Source organism: Chroicocephalus ridibundus, chromosome 12 (assembly GCF_963924245.1).
Source record: "Chroicocephalus ridibundus chromosome 12, bChrRid1.1, whole genome shotgun sequence".
Taxonomy (NCBI): Eukaryota; Metazoa; Chordata; class Aves; order Charadriiformes; family Laridae; genus Chroicocephalus; species Chroicocephalus ridibundus.
In genome coordinates this window covers 16281838-16303821 of record NC_086295.1, presented here as the reverse complement: position 1 = coordinate 16303821, position 21984 = coordinate 16281838, and the positions used below count along the sequence as shown (strand labels likewise).

General features: G+C 43.3%; 1 protein-coding gene across 1 annotated transcript in view; it reads left to right on the top strand.

The window, feature by feature from the left end:
* Positions 1–15430, top strand: part of AHCY (adenosylhomocysteinase) — a 28205-nt gene extending 12775 nt beyond the window's left edge. The window contains exons 5-10 of the mRNA XM_063350115.1: positions 258–370; positions 3253–3460; positions 4299–4386; positions 5309–5426; positions 11079–11273; positions 14436–15430. Coding sequence (XP_063206185.1) covers positions 258–370; positions 3253–3460; positions 4299–4386; positions 5309–5426; positions 11079–11273; positions 14436–14567 — 854 coding nt within the window. The 3' untranslated portion in view covers positions 14568–15430. The remainder of the gene's footprint in view (positions 1–257; positions 371–3252; positions 3461–4298; positions 4387–5308; positions 5427–11078; positions 11274–14435) is intronic.
* The last annotated feature ends 6554 nt before the right edge of the window (positions 15431–21984 follow it).

The following is a 21984-nucleotide window of genomic DNA, read 5'->3' as shown; positions in this document are numbered from 1 at the left end:
CCTGGTCTAGAGTTTGTCCCTTCCATTTTTGCAAAGAATATTTTCTCCTGCTTTTTTAATTGCCTTGTTGGGGAAGAGACTGGTTTGGAGTTTCAAACTACTATTTGAGGATCCAAATGAGGGTTCTCATTTCTTTTTTGCTTACTGCAAAGGGTTTGTTTAACTTAGGCCTCTGGAGGATGCTCCCTGCAGCTGGATGTGTTGGCTTGCAGCAGCGTTAACTCCAACTGGGGCAAATCCTTTTACTCTCCCCACAGGAATTAGAGGTATTTCAGAAGAGACAACCACTGGAGTTCACAACCTGTACAAGATGAAGGCCAATGGGACACTGAAAGTGCCAGCTATCAATGTTAACGACTCTGTCACCAAGGTAATGCAGCTAGAGTCCTTCTGCTGTCTACTGCTGTCTGACCTGTTTGGTATTGGGATGTTGTCATTCCCATGCAAGTATTCCTTCTCTTGCTGAAATATTCTTGACCTGGTACTGAACAGATTTTCACCATATCCTTGAAGTGAGCCCTTGATGTCTCTAATGGGACGTACCCTGTGTTCAGAACATCAAGGGCTTTTTTTGTTTGTAAGGACATGCATTCTTCTGCATTTTAGTCATGTGAAAACACCTTTGGAAATTATGGCTCCTGGGGCACAGTCAGCCCCTGTGGCAAGTGGCATGTCCTCGTTCTGAGTAGCTTAAAGCCCACAGGTAGGTGACAGGCACCAGCTGGAAAAGTGTGGCTTGTGGCTACATGAGCTTGTGGCTGTAAAGGTCAGTTGATCTGACAAGGCATCTCTGTAAGCGGCAGTTGCAGACAATAGGGCAGAAGGAACTTATTCCTTGCTTAGCTGTATTACTGCTTCCTGAGAGTCTGGTGAATGGAGGGATGGGGGGGAATGGTGTTTAAAGGGTGTTGATGCTTTTTGGATGCAGATGAATTATAGTGGGGATTTCAGGTGTACTTAAGGTTTATGCATCTAGATGTTTTTTAAATCTAGTTGCTAAATTTATTTCAAGTTACCATACTAACATTATCCTATTGGACATGGCAGTTCTCACTGTTTGGCCTGCTTTCTCAGCAGTTTGCTCTCTGAACAGTATCTCCTTTCTGCTCAAAAGATGCATCTGGCATTTTTATTTCATAGCTAGTGGGCTGGAATCCAGCTGATCTTGGAAGTAGTTTGTTTCTCTGTATCCTTTTCACCTAGATTTGTGCTTCCTGCATAATAACTATTAATACTGCTTAGTAGACTTGGAAATTCAGATGTTTCTAAAAAAGACTCTTGAGTGGATTTGGGTTGAGCTCACTTTATTCTAGTGCCAAACAAATGCTTATTTTCAAGCACTGCTTGGTATTTATGTAGTAAAACATTTGTACTAACCACAGTTACAGATCTCCAGGAAGATGTGCTACTGAGCTGACAAATTCTGCTCTCCTGGCTTGGTATTTTCCCTTGGTGCCAGGTTCCTGTACTAGTATTTGGAGAGAGAAGGCAGGCAGCATCCAGTGTTGTTCTTCCCTCCTGCCACTCAAATGTATTTTTAGGTAGGACAGATGTCTGTATCTGGCACTCTGCTACCTTGCCTGCATGGGAATGCACAAGCACCTGGAAGGCTTTGCTTGCAATTGGGGGACTTGGTGATGAGGAATCAAATCTGACCATGCTGTTTTCCTCTGTAAGAAGGCTTATACTGCAAGGAAAATCTGCCGGAGGACTAGAAAAGACAATTACCAACTGGCACTAGCTTTGGAATTTGAAGAATTGGTAACACAAATTTTGTGAAATATTGATGTTAGATGTTCCTGTGACAAGACTTACAGGCACTGAGTCAGGAACCTCTGGATCTGAAGTATAACTTCTTACACATTAGTCCTCGGCCAGCTTCTGAGGCTGGGAGCAATATGCTACTATACCTCGTAATTTGCTCAGGTAATGTGTTGGAGTCATAGCTGCAACATTTTTATATGTGGGCTTTGCGTTCTTGTGTTATAAAAAAAATTCACAGTTGTGAGCTGTAGACTGAAAACCAAACTGTAACATCTTGCACATGCTAGATGGCACCAGCCATAGCTTCAAGGTGGGTCCCATTTGAAGGATCGGTGCCTCTACTTGCATCTAGGTATGCAGTCTTAAGATTGCTCATAGCAGAGTGCTACCTGTGTCAAGTGAAAGCAAGAATGGTTGGTGACCTAAGGCTCTAGAAAGCACAGGGCAGGCTTTGAGACCAGAATTTTGCTGTGAATGGTGAGTTCTTTATACCCCTGCTTTGGGAAGCATAGCACAACTTTGGTAGACAGATTTTTTTAAAGTTCTTGGCTTCTGTAGCTCTTCAGATAATCAAATCTGTTTATACAGCCCATCTTTCTGGTGAAAACAAAGGACCCAAGGAGAAAAAGGAGGAGCATTACAAAAATTAGTACAGCAATATAAGTGTCTGAGTTTAGGAAGATGTTCAAGTGGAGTACTATTTGACATCTGACTTAGCAAGGGAATTTTGATTTGGAGGTCTGGCTGTTAAGCTCATGTGTTAGTGTGACAGTAGGAGGATGTTGTGCAATGGAGCATTAGGAGATGAAATCCAGGGGTTCCTAGTTGCAGTGACTGGTATTGTGAATGGCTACCTGCTGAATTTTTCTAGATGTGAGCATTGGTGAGGTCTGGCAGTGTTAGTGTAACTCCTCCTGGGGGAAGAAGCAATTTTGATCTTCCTGGGAACCAATTTTTTATGGTTGATGTGGACAACTTGCTGCTTCTGCAGGGTGCATGTGTCTTGCAAAGATAAGAGTATGTGCTAACCAGCTAGCTAGATATTCTGATGGTGTGTTTTGCCTACCTGTGGCACTTAGTTCAGTTCGTTGTCTGATAAACAGCAGAGAACTGGTGAACGTATGGTTAAAGAACTTGGACCTACCTCTGTGCATGAGAATTGTTAGTGCTTTTACTAAATTCAGGTTACCTCTAATAAGCTTTTAACATGTCCAAGCCCTAGTCAGTAGACACAACATATTTATGAAATGCATCTCACCAGGGATGTGCTGAAGCCTGTATCCAGTATAACTCTATAGACTGAAACTCAATAAATAAAAACACTGAACCAGGTTATCTTCTTCCCATCCCTTGCTGTGGTTAAACTACTTAGCTGACTATCAGCCTCTTGGTTTGTAGTACTTGCATATAAGTCCATTTTGTTTCTCTAAGGGATTTTTACTTGAATGACTTTCATCTGTTCTGAAACTGCTTCTTTTTCTTCCTCAGAGCAAGTTTGATAACCTTTATGGTTGCAGAGAGTCGCTCATCGATGGCATCAAACGTGCTACAGATGTCATGATTGCTGGAAAAGTAGCAGTCGTGGCCGGTTATGGTGATGTGGGCAAAGGCTGCGCTCAGGCCCTGCGGAGCTTTGGAGCCAGAGTCATCATCACTGAAATTGATCCCATCAATGCACTGCAGGCAGCCATGGAAGGTGAGAACTGGAGGAGATGCAGAAATTAATGCAGGTGGTGGAGGTCTCTGCATGTCAGTGTAGAGCAATAAATGATAGATGGCCAAGAAAGTTTCAGTGTGTTTCAGCCTTGTCCCTGTTGAGGTAGAGGTGATTCCAGTTTAACTGTAGGAATTCTCCCCTTACAGTTAAGGAAGCAGTTTATTATAGGCTTTGAAGATGTGTTTGGAGTCAAGGATATAGATACCATAGTGGGATAAGCTTCCCCCCTTCCCCCATCTCATAATGCTGTAAGCCTGGTTTGGAACGGATTCGTTATCTTCAAGTTGTGCAACTCTAACCTTCAGTGTGGGTTAAAACTTCACTAGAATGTCTCCACAGTAAAACACCAGGTGATTTTGGAGAGCAGTGCCATGCTGTCTACCTCTTTAGCTGTGCTCACGGCATGCTCTGGGAGCTGTGCTCCTCTTCTGTGGGTGCCTCCTGTAACTATGCTGCTTAGTACCAGTTTATCCCATTTCTGTTCGTACCTGGCTAGAGCCTGCAGGTGTTGTGGGTGCACTTTCCTTTGCAAACCTGACCCCCTGAATCCAGTTGGAGTGCTGTGCCAGGTACTAGACCCAGGGACATAAGACATTGAATGTATAGATCTACAGATTGGAAATGGGTGAGGGATAGATATTTTTGTGTATTGGTGTTTAGGAAGACAAGTGTGCCTGCTACCTGGCATCCTCCATAGGTCATGTGTTGGCACAGACTTCTCTTATTCTTTCTCCATACTTTTCTATTTGTAATATTGTAGCCCATTTTTTTAATAAGTGCTGATGATTGGGTAGAGGAATAACTTTTTTCATTTCAGGTTATGAAGTTACAACCATGGAGGAGGCCTGCAAAGAAGGCAATATCTTTGTTACCACCACCGGCTGCACTGACATTGTTCAGGGCAGGTATGGTCTAGCCATGTGCTTTAGTGAAAGCATACCTATACAGTTATATTTTTTATATACAATCATAACTTCTCAGCAGTATGGTGAGAGTTAGCACACAGTCGCATTTCTAGGCATCAGGATTTAGCATCAATTTAGTGAGAAAATAGGGGTTTTGGTCTCTTCAGTTTTGTTGCATGTTGCCACGTTGCAGTTGTTTCTGCCTTACAGCATGTAATGATGGAGAAACAAAAGGTGTAGAGGTGATAAACAGACTTCTGGAGATGAGAGCATTAGGGCTAAATTCTGTGTTAGGACAGTTAAATGTGAACAGAAGAGGAGGCAGGTAAAGGTTGAAAGTTATTCTATTTGTGAGTACACATAGCAGACTTGAAACTAGCCTGTTCTCAAACTACCCTGCAGTCTTTGTTATCACTTCTTAGGTCTCAATTTATAGCGCCTCCACTCTACACAAGCTCATTCCTGTCTTTGCTGTTAATGATTGTACATGTTGTAGTGGAAGATCAGATGAAGTGGGAGGAGGTAAGGCTGTTAGTCTCTAGAGATGTAAAACTGCTGGAAACTAAAGTAATGAAGAAAATTATTTATTCTGTGTAGGAAAGAGAATACTGTGGGTATTTCATTTGGTTTTGACCACTTAAACAGAATAGTTTTACTTTCCATACTGGGAAAATATTTTCTCTCTCATAATCTCTTACATCCTTGGGAAGTATCCTTCCCTAGAAGCTTGAGAGTGTTTTCCAGTAGACTTCACGTGCCTGGAAGATTACCAGACCCACACATCTTGTGAGTCAAATGCAGTCAGTGAGCCAGGTGATTTTCATTTCTCCTTGAGCAGAGTTGTAGACCAGAGCATCTTCTTGTGCTGAAGAAGAAAAACTTCTTTGTGCATTAACTTTTGATTTAACTTTTCTTTTTGCAGGCACTTTGAGCAGATGAAGGATGATGCCATAGTGTGTAATATTGGCCATTTTGATGTGGAAGTTGATGCAAAGTGGCTGAATGAAAATGCAGTAGAGGCAGTGAATGTTAAACCTCAGGTGAGAGTCCCTGCACAAGCTCTCTTGCTAGAAAGAAGCAATAGCTATTTGGTGTCTGTTTCCAGAAAGGAGGGTATTTCTCTTCATGTTCTTTGTGTTTCTGGCTTTCTTGAAAGTCAGTGTTGTTCTGGGCTGATCAGAATGGATATTAACATGGAACAAGCTGCATGTCATATTCTTGTGTTGATATTAAAGCAATTGGTTCCAGCCAGTGCCCAAGTGTACAGTGTGGTCTCTGGCGAGAGGTGCCTGGTATGGATGCATCTTTCTCCATGTGTTCTCGCTTCCTTGACAAACAGGAGTTTACTCCTTAGTGGTGGTTATGAAGACAATTAATTGCACCAAGTTTATTACATACAGGAAGTCAGCTTTGATGTTTGGGGTATTGTGAGGAGGTGTGGAAATGTGATATTTTTGATAGCCCTCTGAAAGCAGTGTCATAACAGTTTCAAAAAGCAAGTTAGATGATGAATATGGAACAGACCACTGGAGACCGTATAAAACCCTTTAAGAACACAGCCCATAGATTGGCTGGTGGCTGGTCTGAATTTCCTCTCGGGAAGCTGCTTGCTTATGTACTGCTCTGCACCAGAACAGTCTTGGTCCTGAAGTGCCAGAACTAGAGAGAATTTCGAGGGAATGTCTTCTGGGATTCTGTCAAGGTTTGAAAAAAATTCACACTCCTGTTTTCAAAGCTTTTTTTTTTTTTTACTCGGAGATTGAAGCCTCAGGAAAGCCTATGTGGAGCTCCACCAAACTCAGACTTCTCTTCCAGACTTAGTGGCTTCATTTTAGAAACCTTTGTAGACCAGAAGTCTATATGTGGGCAGACAAGGCGAGATGTTTTATCCTTGCTCAGCTTTCATTCCCACCATGTATTTACTGCAAGCTATGGCTGGAGCTACACAGGGAAACAGGGATCTAAAACAGCTATGTGTCTTAAAGCAGAGAAACAAAACTAAATAAATCAAAACCGCGTTGTGGGAGAACATAAAGCAAACAGGCTTTGTCTGACTTGGCTTGGGACTTCTAACTACTTACCTTCTAAAGAGAGGGAGTGTGCTTGCTGATAGCAGGATTCTGGGACAGGTTTTCTTAAAAACACCACACCTTAGTAGATCTCAATCTGCCCTTCCAGTTTTCATAATTCCCCTGTGGCTTCTTGGCTTCCCACATCAAACTCCTGCTAAGCAGTCTTGAGAGTCTTTTCAGTGTCCTGTTTGTTGGGACGCTCCATCTGAGCTTGACTAGGTATGAAGTTATACCCTCAACTGTTCACTACATTCGAGCCTGTTCTTGCCTATGACCTTAGCGTGGAGCTGACTTTGCTCAACAGTTCTTGTCCCAGAAGAGCCCACAGCTACCTGCTTGCTTTCTGCTAGCTGGGGTTTTAAAACTAAAACTGGGACTGCTCAAAAAGTAAACATTGTTGCAGGCTAAATTGGATGTTAATATGGTAACATACAAACTACCTGCACGTGGCCATTCAATGTGGCTCTTAAAGTCCATGTGAAAAATTGTGTTGCTGTTGGCAGAGGTAATAGTCCCTTTTTCTTTGTGCTCTGTATTGAAGGAGCAAGTCTGTCACAGATGCATTAGGTGCAATGAGATGCAGCCTACTCCAAGGTATGAAAACTGTAACAAGTTTCTGGTTAAAAACAGAATATTACCCTTCCAAAAGGATGGAATTAGGGTCAAGGTCATCCATATGGTTTAATGCTGAAGACCTGCATCCTGACCTGAATCTCTCTGGTCTGTTATTTAAACCGCTGCTGTCGCAAGTAGGATGTTCAGGGTGATGCAAAGGAGATACCTGCTCACAGAGCACAAGCTGTGAGAGTAGCTGCCCAGCATGCTGTGGGTGCCACAAGGGTGTTTGCTTAAAAGTTGTTAGCTAAAGTTTGTAAAAGGTGTTCCTGACAGCCCCCCGTGGACACCTCTATCTCTGCTTGATGCACAGAGAGCTGAGCTGAGAGGATTTCCTGATGGAAATACCACTTTACCCTTGGGCTGTTCTTGTACTTTTCTTTACCCATCTACTGGTTACCACTGGAGATGGGATGTACCTAGAGGTAAATCTCATCTGATATGGCCATCCACATGTTTGAAGCTTTGCTGAAGTGAGGATGCCTTATAGATGTGTATGTTGCCAAGCCCAATAAAAGCTGGTCTCTGACTCAAGTTAGTACTTGGGTTTTGTTGACTTCTAGCAGGGATTCTGAAGCACTGTTAACTAGTGTGAATCTCCAGTTGGACTCTGTTATTGGTGTATTTAATGCTATATGTAGCTACACTGTGCTAATGGTGTACCCCTATGCTCTATCTTGTGTCTGTTTGGATTTATTGTCCCTAAAGACTTTCAGGCCTGCGTGACAAAGGAAGGAGGTACCTGCTGAGCAGGTGCTACTTGAACAAGTTCTGCTGTGTAAAAGCTTTGTTATTCTTCATTTTCATTCTGTGCTGATTGCCATTAGGGATAGGCAATTGAGCAAGAGTGGACTAATACACATTCTAAAAGCTTACCCATTTCAAAAGGGGGAGAGGCAGGACTGGGAGGCAAAATGTGACTTTTCAACCACAGAATCTAGGGCTCTGTAATAAATTGAAACCTGCAATTGCTTAACTTCCAGGGCAACCATTAACTTTATGATTAGGGACAAGCTCCCAGGAGGTATCTTGCAGCTTCTGTCCCTCACTGCTTTCATGGGAATTTTTCTGCATGTGTTTGGGACCTTTCTTAGGGCAGCAGTTATGAGTCGTTACAGTAATTGATAAAATTGCTGTAATTGATAGAATTGCCCTTCCCATCTGGGAAGGAAATGATCAGTTTGCCACTTAAGCCATTGCTGGTTTCTCCGGTTTGTTGCTCAGATTCGTCAGGGATGCTTCTGTGGTCATCTCCCCAGTGTTTTGGGGGCCTCAAGGGGAGGTCAGTCCTGTGTTAAAGGTGTGAGATCTTGCACTTATCCTTAGAATAACACACGTTTTTTCATATCAAAGCTCTGGGTGAGGTATCCTATGTTTTATAATACCAATTACTAACTCTATAAATATTCAGATTTTTACTAATACCTGTATCTTTTTGTACAGGAGCAGAAATCTCTAACCTCCTATGAAGACAGCTGTCTCTTGATTAGGGGATTAATACCAGAGCTGAGGGTTGCTAGACTTCAGATAGAGGTAGAGAGTAATTGTGAAGGTGTCCAATGTGGTAGTTTTCTGTACCATATGGTCCCCGTTTACAAGTAGTGAGCTTGTGTAAGAAATGTGTAATGGAAAGGAAAATGTCTTATTGTGCCGTTCTGACTCATCTGTTGCTTTCAAAGTGCAGTTAAGGAGGTGACAGGCGTATGACTGAAAAGCTGGTGGGTTGTTTTGACTATGGGTTTGCACCGCAGCCCTGCTCAGCTCCGTTCTGGTATTAGAGACTGATGTGTAGCACAAGCTTGACTCCGTGAAGGAAAGGTCAGGGTATGATCAATGAAGTTTTGGCTCTGAAAATAAATTACTATGATGTGAAGGGAAGTGCAAAGCAGCCAGAAAGTCCAGAGCAAGCTAAATACTGATGGGGAAAGGGAGGAGGCATTTGTATATGTGTGGAGGTGAACTTAGTGCTTAGGTAACTGAAATTCTACTTCTGTAACAATTTTTTGAGCTTATGAATCAGGCTGTTTATCTGCTCGTAGACGAGATGAGTTTCCACAGTACTGACTTAAGTCTCTGCTGGTACCACTACTATTTTGTATTTATTTCTGTGTAAAGACATTAATTTATATTTTCTGGGTTACCCTGTGCATTGGATGACTCATGTCAGCAGATTGCCGAAGGTATGTGATTCCATGCATGAGCCAGCGGCTGTCCAGGTGGAAGTTGTGTGAATAAGATATGGATATAATATTTTGACACCTAAACCACTTGATTCAGACTTCCAAACTGAAATGCTACCTAACTGCTGCCTTGTAGTAGCTTAATCTGTAAATATGATGTTTAGTATAAGTAATACTGTAGCTTTTCTCAAAGTTTTTAGTGTTTTGCTTTCTGGCTGCTTCCTTATTTGTTTCATTACTTCCTCCCATAATCTTCTGAGAGCCCATGTGATATTTTTTTGGGTGGACTGAGCACTGTTGCTGGTGGTGCACAATAGAGAATCAGCATCCATAAGAAGTATTGCAGCTGCTCAGTGGAGAGTGTTGTTACTAACCCTACCTTGCTGTATTGCTCTTGGACAGGAGAAATTAACAATGTTATTTAGGGCTTCTGTTTGAGGTGGGTACGGCTGTGTATGTTGTGCTGAAAACAGAATAATCTGTTACATGAACCCAAGAAGTAGAAAATAGTGCTGCGATGGAAGCATAGCTGGGGAAGGCTGGTGGAGACACAGACCTGCTCTGAAGGCAAAATACCCGTTCTAATAAAATGGTTTCTGTTGATTTACTTATTACATCTGTACTTCAAAACCTGCACGAAGATGTTTTTTTCAGAAGATGGTATTGTTACAGTTAAAGCTTCATCCGGTATGAGTTTTAACGTACAGGCCAAAGCTTTAAGAATAAAATTGGAACTGATGTGTTTTGCTTTATACTAAATAACTCTTGAGACAGAAAGTATAAATACAGCTGTGGGGAGGGATCCTTTTAGGTCCTTCACAGTTGCTGTGTTATGACAGTGTAAGATAAATGGCCTTTTTCTAAAGCATTAATCTTTGTCAAAGTTGGTTGTTGATTATTTTTTTTAAGTCTTTTCAAAGACTTGCTCTAGTCCCACAAGCTGGGTGTGACAGGAGCAATAAATACCAGCGAATACTGAATACTTAATACTGAAACCGGCATTTCATTCTGTGCTTTAGTATTGTAAGCCCCTAAAGGGGTGAAGGCAGGGAGAGAAGAGCTACTGGCTGGTGCAAAGGAGAAGCAGAGTTAACTTTGACATTGCAGGACCCCAGTCTGGCCCAGACAGTTGAGGTGCATGTTAAGTGACATTATCTTAATTGCTTGGGACTCTCTCATATAGATGAAGACCTGTCTCCTTTAGCCCCTCAGAGGCTTGATTCTGTGTGCAGAGTCCTGTTGTCCCCAGTGTTGCTTGGAAATCAGTCTGAGTGGAGGACCACATCTTTGTACCCTCACAAGAGCTGAGGAGGGTACACGAGAAGCTAGGACAGCTGTTTATTATGCCTTATGGAAGTGTGGAGAGTCACAAAGAAGCAGTTTCAGCATGCTGAGAACTCTGGCCCTTACCTCTGTGCTAGGTGCGAAGGCTGTGGACTGTTGCATGCAGAGGTGTTCCCTCTCCTGTCCTGTCTGTCCATACCCATCCTTACAATTAGGCATGTATGAACTGCATTTTGCTGCTGGCAGCACACTCCCCACCACAGCCACCTGAGCGAACATGCATGTGGAAAAACCAGAAGAACTGGTTAACTGGTTAAATATGAAGCAGATGCTGGGATTCATGTTGTGTGATGTCCAGAATAGCTATGGGCTTTGCAACCACTGGTTGGGAATTGAGGGAAGGGTCTCAGTTGTAATCAAAGTCTGCGTTGCAAGCCCACTGCTGAATTGTTGATGTGGAAAGAAAGCCTGCTAAGCTTTGCATGATCTAAAATGCTGTCATTACCTTGACTTTGCACTGCTCTTCCTTTTTCCCACCCAGGTGGATCGCTATACACTGAGGAATGGCCGTCATATTATACTGCTAGCAGAGGGACGGCTGGTCAACTTGGGCTGTGCCATGGGTCACCCGAGCTTTGTTATGAGCAACTCCTTCACCAACCAGGTGCTGGCACAGATCGAGCTGTGGACCAATAGTGACAAATACTCTGTTGGAGTCCATTTCCTGCCAAAGAAGGTGAGTTAGAATAGCAGAAAGACGCAAGCTTGTAAGGAAGCCAACTTCGGGTGTGATCATGTAGATTTACTTCATTTGTGCTTGAGTTCGTTTTCCTACTGAATGTTGTTGCAAGGAGCTTCTGCCCCTCAGTGAATGCTTGTCTTTGGTCATGCGGAGTCTGAAGTGGGCTGTCTTTTGTGGCTAACCTGTTGTGCAGAACTGGGACTTGTCTGTCACGTGTGATAGGAATGTCCAGTTGCTCTTTGGTGTGACCTGGGGCTCTTCCCTGAGGTGATGGGAAGCCTGTGTTGCCTCAGGGTAGTCAGGGAGCTTCTCCAAACCAACTTGTTCCTCCTTCTGTGTGTCAGCGTTCGCAGCAAGCTTTCACATGCCTATCCAGCAGCAAAATCTAGTGGGGGCAGAGTTGAAGCTGGAGTGAAACTAGGAATTGCATTTACAGTGACTGGTAGAGTCTGGGTGCTGTTTGCACCTGAGCAGAGCTTATCACAATCTGGTCATAATAGCTTCCCAAAATATTAATGACGGATTCCCTTGGGTTTCCCTTTAAACTTATCTCTGTATTCTTTGTTCTTGGAAAAATCTGGATCATGTCACAACTCACAAATTCCTTTTATAAAACTAGCCTGGTTTTAATTTTCCAAAACAAGCCTGAGAATTTGAGATGATCGTTGAAAAAGATGCTGGAGTTAAATCCCACTGCCTTTGGAATGCAACCAGGTGTGAGACTAAATGTGAAAATACTTTTCATTTGAGAGGCAGAGTGTGTATGTTTGGACTTACTTATGAAGCGTTTGCTGAAGGACTTAAGCTTCCAAAACCATCCGTTAATGATCAAGCGAAGCATACCAGAAATACAATGTAGAAGTTGATCAGCAAGCTGACACATAATCATCTTCAAAGGAAAAGTTTCGTTGACAATTCTCTTGAAAATTATAGTCCAATGTTGCTAATAAAATGTGGCTTCATCCTTTTCCTGAATAACAATTTTTAGTAAATGTATTTGAACTGGAAATGAGAAGTAATGCCCAGATCAATTACTTACAAACGAAGTTGTATGCTAGTGGAGCACATGGCAGCGATCTTTTCAGGTTCATACACTGTGACAAGATGCTCTTTTTATCCTTTGCCCTCCATAGAGAATTCAAAGAATGGAGCAGCTGCCTTGTCAGAACCGACAAAAGATGGGCAGAAGAGCTTTCTCTGATAATTTTCTGGCTAGTATCTTTCCTCGTTCTGTGTAGTAGCTTTGAGGTCCAAATGTAAAGCTTAAGAATTACCAAGTACCTTACACTTGCACTTTGACTGCAAGAATATTGCTTTGATGATCAGATACTACAAACATGCACACATTTCTGCAATGTATATTCCTGGAAATCTAGGAAAACTGTTGTGTACATGTTCTTGGCATCAAATCTGTCCATCCTTATGCTCAGCTGTCTCATTTTAAGGTAAGAATGTCAGCTTACTGTCATGTAAACTTGTGTACCTTTTTACCTAAATCTTGAACTCTCCAAGCTGAAGCAGCTGTGAAACAACTCATCTCTGCTGCAGTTTGAGAACCTGATCTGGGAAATGTCAGGGACTCAGCTCCTTTTCAAGTGGGTATAATCTGTCTTAAACTTGCTGGAAGTGCACCTATCAGGTTTTCATGTGTCAGTCTAGTCAACCAGATATTCATTCAATTTTCAACTCTCTTTTTTTTCCTGTCAGGATCTACTAAGTTTAAAAACTTGTTTCCCTTCTAAACACAGTCCTTCCAGTTAGCTCTTTTTTTCATTTGTAATTTTCATGACCCTTATGTAGTCTTCAGTAGTTCACTGGTTCATTTCCACATTCTTCAACCACTTCAATTATGTTTTTAATTTTGTCTTGTACATCGCTGGCTGTGTTGGTTCTCGATTTTTTTGACAGTTCCGTTTTCTCAAGAGCTGTTGGTGGTTCTGCTCTGTGCAGGTTGAGCTGCAGTGAATTATACTCTGTACAGGTGTAGCTTTTTACCTGGTTCATTACAATGGGATTACTTCAGAGTAGTTGCTTGTTACCACACTCCCTTTGAGTGGGAAATCTAGGATTAGTTATTGAATCATTTAGGACATGCTGGTTCACACAAGCTGAAGATCTGACCCTTGATTGTTTTGTTGATTTATTGCCCTTGAAGTATTGCAGCCTTTCACATCTATTTAACTAGTATGGGGGAAATACTGCCAGTCTTTCCTGTGCTGCTGGAATTTAGATGTACCTTATATCTGTTTCCTTAGCAATGAATAGCTTGTATTTTGCAGGAATTACAAATTGTGGTCAAACTTGTCCTGTTGTAACTCAGCAGCACCTGACTTTTCTTAGTGCTGTTGCTTCTGTCTTTGAATATCCTTTATGGCTGTACATTCCCCTCTGATGTAGTTTGCTTCTTTACTCTTTGTTTTCTGACTCTTCTGTACCTATCTCCTGTAGCACTTAACTGTCTTGTAACTTTATATGTTTTTCGATCCCTTGAGTTTGCATGTCTGCCTGACACCTCTGCGGTAAAGATATCAACATTTCTGAGCCTATGTCCCACAGCCCACCTTGGCTTTATTCTTCATGAAGACAACACCAATAGATAGTATTCTTGTTGAATTACTGATTCTGGAATGAATTTCTTAATACATGTATGCCTAAGATGGGACATCTGTAAAGGAGATAAAGGAGATGTAGTCTTTTTCCATTATTAAACTGATCTAAAATTGTAAGGTGATAGTCTAGTATGTCCAGGTGTCTTTGTAGTGGAAACATGGCTGGGGCTTTACCATTCTACCAAACTGGCTATTCTTATCTATGAATAGTTTGATCTCTGTTCTTTACTTGTTGGATGGATGCGAACGTGTAAATGAAATTGAAATGGGCTTGATTATATAAAATTGCCTGTCTCACTTAAGCTTAACTTGACTCCCTCAAAAGTATGGGTTTTTTCCATCTAAATGCAGTTCTGTGCTCAAAGCGAATGCCTCTGCACTCAAGCAGGTGAGGTATGTTGTCAGGAAAAGAGCTGTCTGACACTCCGTCTGTGTCAGTCTGTTAGGCCCTCCTCGGGGATATTCATTTCTCACTGTTGACCATGACTTCCTGAACTAATAGGACTCTCTTCCACTAATATTCTTGTCTCAATGTTTTGTTTTCCAGCTGGATGAAGCTGTGGCTGCTGCTCATCTGGATAAACTGTGTGTGAAGCTGACGAAGCTGAGTGACAAGCAGGCCAAATACCTTGGCTTATCGAGAGATGGGCCATTCAAGCCAGACCACTACAGATACTGAGCAGTTGGCACTACCCGAAGACCAAAGTGCAGAGATACAACCTTCCAAAGCTCTTGTGTGTGTGCTGGGCTTCTGAGAACAAACCCTTTGCCATGCTCTTCTCAGTGCTGCAGAACCCTTTCCCTTAAGCAAGGGAGCTTCAGGGCCTTATTTGTTAGTGAAAGGATCACTCTGACTCTGGGAATTAGAACTGGTTACTTAGCTAATGTCATGGTGAAAAGGATCCTATGCACCTTTTATTGGCTTCTGATGTCCCAGTAAGGGGAGCAGGACAGAAGATTGCTACATGAAAGTGCATAGTCTCGTCAAACATATGGCTCACAGCCTCTCTGAAGAGACTACCCAATAAGATGGGGAACGGTTTCTACAGGGAGATGCTTTCTGCTCTGCCCTGATCAAATTAGATGAGTTTGGAGGCTGGCAGTGTCAGGCTTCTCTCCACAAAGGTGCCCTAGCTGAAGTGCACGTTGTGAAACTGGAGGAAGGCCTGAGGACTATAGGTTGCTTGGTGTCCATAGTATAAAATCAACTTAATCTCCTACTCAGAGATTAGAGTTGGAGTGTTTTTCTGGGTTAATTTACTCTATCAGTTTTGGTGACAACAACGACCCTTCTATGCTTCTACCATACCAACTTGAGGAGGGATGAGCCAAGAGTGACTCTTTCTAGCAGCCTTCTAGTGTTTTGTGAATGGCTGAGAAGCCACTGAGGGGCTGGTTAGGTTTAGGGACCTTGTTCTATTCCCTGAAAACACCAGCAGCACACCTCTACCCCCAACTTGATTTTCGTGAGTTGTCATGTCTGCTGTATCTTGTTTGTTACTGACTCAAAGTGCTTTTATTAAAGATCTGACTGTGGCCTGACTTGCTTTGTATAGTGAGATGCTTTGGGTTTTGCCATGGATTTGTTTACTCTTGTGTGATCCTTAAACTACGGAAAATATTTAATGTAGCCACATGGGGTTTCCTCAAGGCAGAAGGCAGTGCTGTGGCTAGCCTGTGTCATGTCTTTGAGTTGGGAGAAGCAGATCCTTGGGTTATTTAAATATTCATAGGGCTGAATCTTACAGGAAAAAACACTCTTCCCCTCTGCCTGCTGAGATTTATTTCCATATGTCATGGAAGTCCTCTTTTGCCACTGTCCTCTTCAGTCAATGCTATACAGCAGGCCACCTCTGTTTCTGGATGTAAGGAGGTGAAAGGTTTGGTATGATGTTAAACCATGCTTGAAGTGCCCTGAGATTCATGTCCGAGCACCTGATGTGATGTCAGTGAGCATTTAAAACAGATGGTGTAGAGTGTGAACTGTTGGAGAAGGGGAAAAAAGGGGATAAGTAAACAAGGTGTTGCTCAGTATGCAACTCTTGTCACTGTTTTGTTTTGCGTTGATGTCTAAAAAGCACCAATTCTAACTGAATTTGGGTCCCACAAATCCCAAAGGGGATTATCCCTTAAATTTACGTATATACACTGAGCCCTACACAGACACAGTTGCAGTGCACACCTAAGTGTAGGTGATGGTAACCTTGTGTTGTAGGGAGCTGCATGTGGCAGAGAATTATGATGACAGAAAATGTTATTGTAGTAGAACAAATGCAATAGAACAAGAAGGACTGGGTGTTGTCCTTATTCTTCATTAGTTTTCTCTAGCTGGGCTTTGGCTTCTCTAAACCCATTTCTCAGCTGAACATCTGCTGTCCTGAAGTACAGGGTTGTAATTCTGCTGTTGGACTTGGATCATGGATTCATAGAATAATGTAGTTAGGAAAGGCCACCTGGAGGTCTCTGGTTCATCCCTGTCCTCATACCAGAGCCAATTAGATCGGGTTGGAGATAAGCTTGCCCAGGTGAGTGTCAGTTGTCTCTGGGGACAGAGATGACATAACCTCCTTAGACTTGTCTCTCAGTATTTGACCACCCTCTAGATTAAAATATTTTTCTGTATGTTTAACTGGAATTTTCTGTGTTGCAGCCTACATTCATTGCTTCTCATTTTATCCCTCTGCACCTCTGAGAAGGGTATAGCTCCATACTCACTGCATGCTTGTGTTAAGTAGTAATAGGCAGCAGTAAATGTCCTGTCACCTTCTCCAGGTTGAAGAAACTCAGGTCTTAGTCTCTGTGTGTCCTGTGCTTCAGCCCACTGATCATCTTGGTGGCCCTCTGTACTCAGATGCTCTGAGGTACGTCAATGTTGTTGTCATAGTGGGGAGCCAAAACTGGTTGCAGGTGTCTTTAAAGTGCCAAACAGGGGAGAAGGATTCCTCTTGACCTGCTGGCTCTGCTTTTGTTTTGTTGGGACAGCTCCAGATAAACTTTGGCTGCTTTACTGCATGGGCAGTCAAGGACCTTACGCTGAGGACTGGAGGAAAGCCAATGTCACTCCAGTCTTCACAAAGGGCAAGAAGGAGGAGAAGGGAACTGCAGGCTGGTCAGCCTCACCTCCATCCCTGGAAAGATGATGGAACAGCTCGTTCTGGGCGTCATCTCAAGGCATGTGGAGGAGAAGAAAGCTATCAGAAGTACTCAGCATGGATTCACCAAGGGGAAATCATGGCTGACTAATCTGATAGCCTTCTATGTTGACATGACTGGATGGATAGATGAGGGGAGGGCGGTAGATGTGGTCTGCCTTGACTTCAACAAGGCTTTTGACACTGTCTCCCACAGCATCCTCATAGGGAAGCTTAGGAAGAGTGGGCTAGATGAATGGACAGTAAGGTGGATAGAAAATTGGCTGAAAGACAGAGCTCAGAGGGTCGTGATTAGGGGCACAGAGTCTAGTTGGAGGTCAGTGACGAGTGGCGTTCCCCAGGGGTCAGGGGTCAGTACTGGGTCCAGTCCTGTTCACTATATTCATCAATGACCTGGACGAGGGGATAGGGATAGAGTGCACCCTCAGCAAGTTTGCCGATGACACAAAGCTGGGGGGGGTGGCTGACACAGCAGAAGGCTGTGCCACCATCCAGAGAGACCTGGACAGGCTGGAGAGTTGGGCAAAGAGGAACCTTATGAAATTCAACAAGGGCAAGTGCAGGGTGCTGCACCTGGGGAGGAATAACCCCCTGCACCAGGACAGGTTGGGGCTGACCTGCTGGAGAGCAGCTCGGTGGAAAGAGACCTGGGAGTCCTGGTGGCCAACAGGATGACCATGAGCCAGCCATGTGCCCTCGTGGCCAAGAAGGCTAACAGCATCCTGGGGTTTATCAAGAAGAGTGTGGCCAGCAGGTGGAGGGAGGTCATCCTCCCCCTCTACTCTGCCCTGGTGAGGCCACGCCTGGAGTGCTGGGTCCAGTTCTGGGCTCCCTGGTTCAAGAAGGACAGGGAACTGCTGGAGAGCCCCTCACTATGGGAAAGACATTGAGGTGCTGGAAAGTGTCCAGAGAAGGGCAATGGAGATGGTGAGGGGTCTGGAGTGCAAGTGTTATGAGGAGCAACTGAGGGAGCTGGGGGTGTTCAGCCTGGAGAAAAGGAGGCTGAGGGGAGACCTTCTCACTCTCTGCAACTCCCTGAAAGGAGGGTGTAGTAAGGGGGGGTTGGTCTCTTCTCCCAAGGAACAGGTGATAGGACATGAGGAAACAGCCTTAAGTTGCACCAGAGGAGGTTTAGATTGGATATTAGGAAAAAATTCTTCACCGAAAGTCTTGATCAAGCATTGGAACAGGCTGCCCAGGGAAGTGGTTGAGTCACGGTCCCTGGAGGTATTTAAAAGATGAGTAGACGTGGTGCTGAGGGACATGGTTTAGTGGTAACTTGGTAGTTCTGGGTCGATGGTTCAACTCTTTGATCTTAAGTGCCTCTTCCAAACTAAAGGATTCTATTAAATGACTCAGCCTTGTTGCTTGCTCGCTTTTTTGTTGGCAAGAGCACATCTGTCACTGAGAGTTCACTAAATCGTTTACAACTAATTTTTTAGCTGTTTTATCTTTTTTTTTAATCTACATCCGATTAATTCAGTATTCAGTCTTGCTCGAAGCTGAGCATCTTGGTTCCCTGAATACGGACTGTCAGTCCCACAGCGATTACCTCATGATGGTTTTAGCAGGAGCTAATGAACGAAGAGCAATCGCACCGAAGAGAGCCCAGCATCTGTAAGGATCGAGGCTTGCGGGTGCCCCCTCCCCGGCGCTGAACCCCCCTGCATCAGCCCACATGGCATCCCGCATCTGGCGCCATGAGTCACAGAACAGTGACAGACCACAGCTTTTCTCACTTGTGCGACTCTGCTGAGCAGATGTCACCCAGGCAGGGTGAGATGTGAGCCGCACGCTCCCTGGGTCTGACACAGGGTCCCGGAGAGGGGGGAGATGGGTCATTGTGCTGTATTGCGACTACAGAGAGCTTCGCAGAGGCAGAGATGGGGGGTGAAGTGGGGAGAAAAAAAAAAATATGCAAATTTCATACTCAAATTTGTGAAACTTGGCAGGTCTGATGTACGGACCAGCAGGGTGATGCGTTTCACCGTAGGCTGGTGGATGTTCTCTGTGGAAGGTACAGCGAGGAGGCTGTCCCGAGCGCTTCTCCCCTCCGGCGTTCGTCTGGCTCGCATCCTCAGCCAGGCGGAGCAAATGTAGTTAAGGCTTAGAGCAGCCCGGTTCATCAGCCTCTCCCTCCAGTCTTGTTTGCAGGCTGGTTTTGAAAGGCAAAAATCAAAGTGAGAATTCCACCTTATGCATAAATGAGGTCCAGTTTGGGAAAGTGCGGACGGTACGTCAGAGGGATGTGGAGAAGCACTGTCTGCTCTCCTTCATAAAATAGGAATTGACTCAGATTGACGGCTTCCTCTCTGCCCCACTATTCCCCAAATACTGGCAACCACTGGCTGAGAACTGGGAAATGCCAAAGTCTACACTAGTTAATAGGTGTTCCTCAAATTTAGTCATTCCTAGCTCTTAAGTTAACAGCGATTTTTAAGTAGATCAGGAAAAAATACCCTACGGTAATACAGAAGTGCTAAAACAGACTTGGTTTCCACACTGGGAAAAGGTCTTGTTTAATGCTGTGACGAATTTCATGTTGTCTTTTAACATCTTAAGTAGTTTCCACTGGCCCACTGCCTTTAGTGTGGCTGTGCGGTCCCAGGATGGCGATGAGCACCGTCGTCTTGGGCAGTCTGCCCCCGCAAAATGATTGAACCTGGTGTACAGGGAAATAAATGAAGGATTGTACTCCTAGGCTTTAGGCAGGTCTCTGATTTGGACAAGAAGAATAGTCACATATTTATTCAAATCTCTTTCAGATTCATTTTCTGTTAATACTTTCCTTATTGTTACCGGTGAAAATACTATTCTGTTACCAGTGAAATACTATTCTCTTTAACATACAGCAACTCTTGCCGCTGTTTTTCCTCCACTGTTGAGTTGGAAGTGATAAATGGAAAAGTGTACAGCCTGTAGTTTATTTCAACCAGATACCCTAGTTTCCATGATTTTTAAAAAAACGACTCATTTGCAATACAATTTTGCTAAGTTCTCCTCTTTTTGTTGTTGTTTGGGGTTTTTTTTGCACAGCTGGATGCTCTGAGTAATGGAGATTGATGGAGGCGTAAAGATAGCCTTGGGAAATAGGGATCACTGTGAGTGGAGAACAAAGGACGGGTGAATGAATGTTCTGCTGATGAGACTGTGATTCATGACCGGGCTTGTTTTCATGGCAATGGTTCTTTTTGAAGATGATACAAAGTTTCTCAGAAGCCAATTGTGGTTTTGAGCCTTTGGAGCTTTTTTTGTTGAGATAAATCAAATGTAGTTAATGTACAAAGCCTCAGTAGTTTTCGCAGTAGCATTGTTTGCCACTGGACAACTCCGCACGACTATAAGAAACATCAATTACAACTGAGTACTCTTTTCCTTTTTTTTTTTAAATCACTAGCCGTCATGAGTGCTTGTGGTTTGTTTGCATGCCAACTTAGAAAAAGGAAAACCAAACAGACTGAAAGAAGAAGAAGGGGGGAAAAAAAAAGTCCTGTGGAAAACTACTTCCAGGAGTTAAATAGGATGAAAACAAAAAGCATTTAAGGTTCTGCAGCATCCTTTTTGAACTGGATGGGGACTGAGGTGCCTTCTGCTTGTCTGATTCCCTGAAATTCCACAGCAGAGAGATTAAAATTGTTAGGATGTTTAGAAAGTCTATAGCAAAGTTTTTACTACTTGTTCCATCCATAGAGTCCAGAGACAGTTTTCAGCGAAGCTGTTACTTTTCTGTAGCACTCCGGCTCTGGTTTCATCGTCTGGGAAATCATTTCCTTCAGGGAATATTAAATGGGCCACATTCACAGGCATGTGCTCCTTTTTCCTGACGGAAGAGCAGCCCTTTAGAAGTAAACTGAACAGCATCTTCGTTGCAATATTGCAGATGTTGGAAGCACCTTTAAATGCTTAGTAATCAGGCTGACACTCAGATTTTGTTTGGAGCCAGTGCTTATTGTAGGTATCTGCTTTGCGTTATCGACTGGATTTCCACTCAGAACAAACATTTGGTGGTCCTGTTTTTCCTCCCCTCCAAAAATTGTATTCCTACGTGTATTTTATTAACTTCGTATAAACTCCATTTGACCTTTTTTGGCAGTGAACGCCTTTTGCTGTTGTCTGACCTGCCACCGAGATGCCATTTTGTAGGTAAAGAACAACACGTCTGCCCAAACCCTCGCGCGTAGCAGAAAGCAGCAGTGATGGAGCGATGTTCAACAAACTGAAGAGAATAAAGCGAAGTCAACCACCTGGCGTGCTCTTCTAGTGCTCCAAATATTTGCTTCCCAAATGGACAAATTATTATGAATTGAATCACAGCAAGGAGGTCTTTTAAATACTAAAACCTTCTAGTTCTGTGCCAGGTTGTTCTGAGGCCTTTTCAGAGTGAGGGACCCCTGGCTGTTGAATTACTTTAAATGCATCCGCTTCCATTTCCAGTCTAGAAGACTTAAAGAATTGCTCTTTTTGACCAACGGGTTGAAAGACCCTTAGCCTTTAATGAATTTATATATTATTTTTTTAATGGCACACTTGTTTATTATGGAACACAGGGGTAAGTGAGAATCTTTATTCTCATGGTTGATTTCTGGCTGTTACTGTTTTAAGCTGTATAATACTGTCATTTACCTATTTGAGGCAGCTGCGCAGCGTGAAGGGAAACCCCTATGAGATCCCAAATGACATTTTAGCTGAGGAAACTGCCAAAAATAGCAAGGGTACCACGAGAACACTGTCACTGGCTAAATCCACCTGATGGCAGAGAGTGAGTGATGAAGGTGCTTATTAAAGAATATTAAAGTCAATAGAAAATTTCCACTGATTCAAAGGGGGCTGAACTGGATCACCAGGGAAGGGTATATTTTTGTCTTTGCCTGCCTTTATATTTATTAAATGAATGCCACATGTGAATTGTGTTATGACACTCTTACAGCCGTTTTAGGGCTCCCA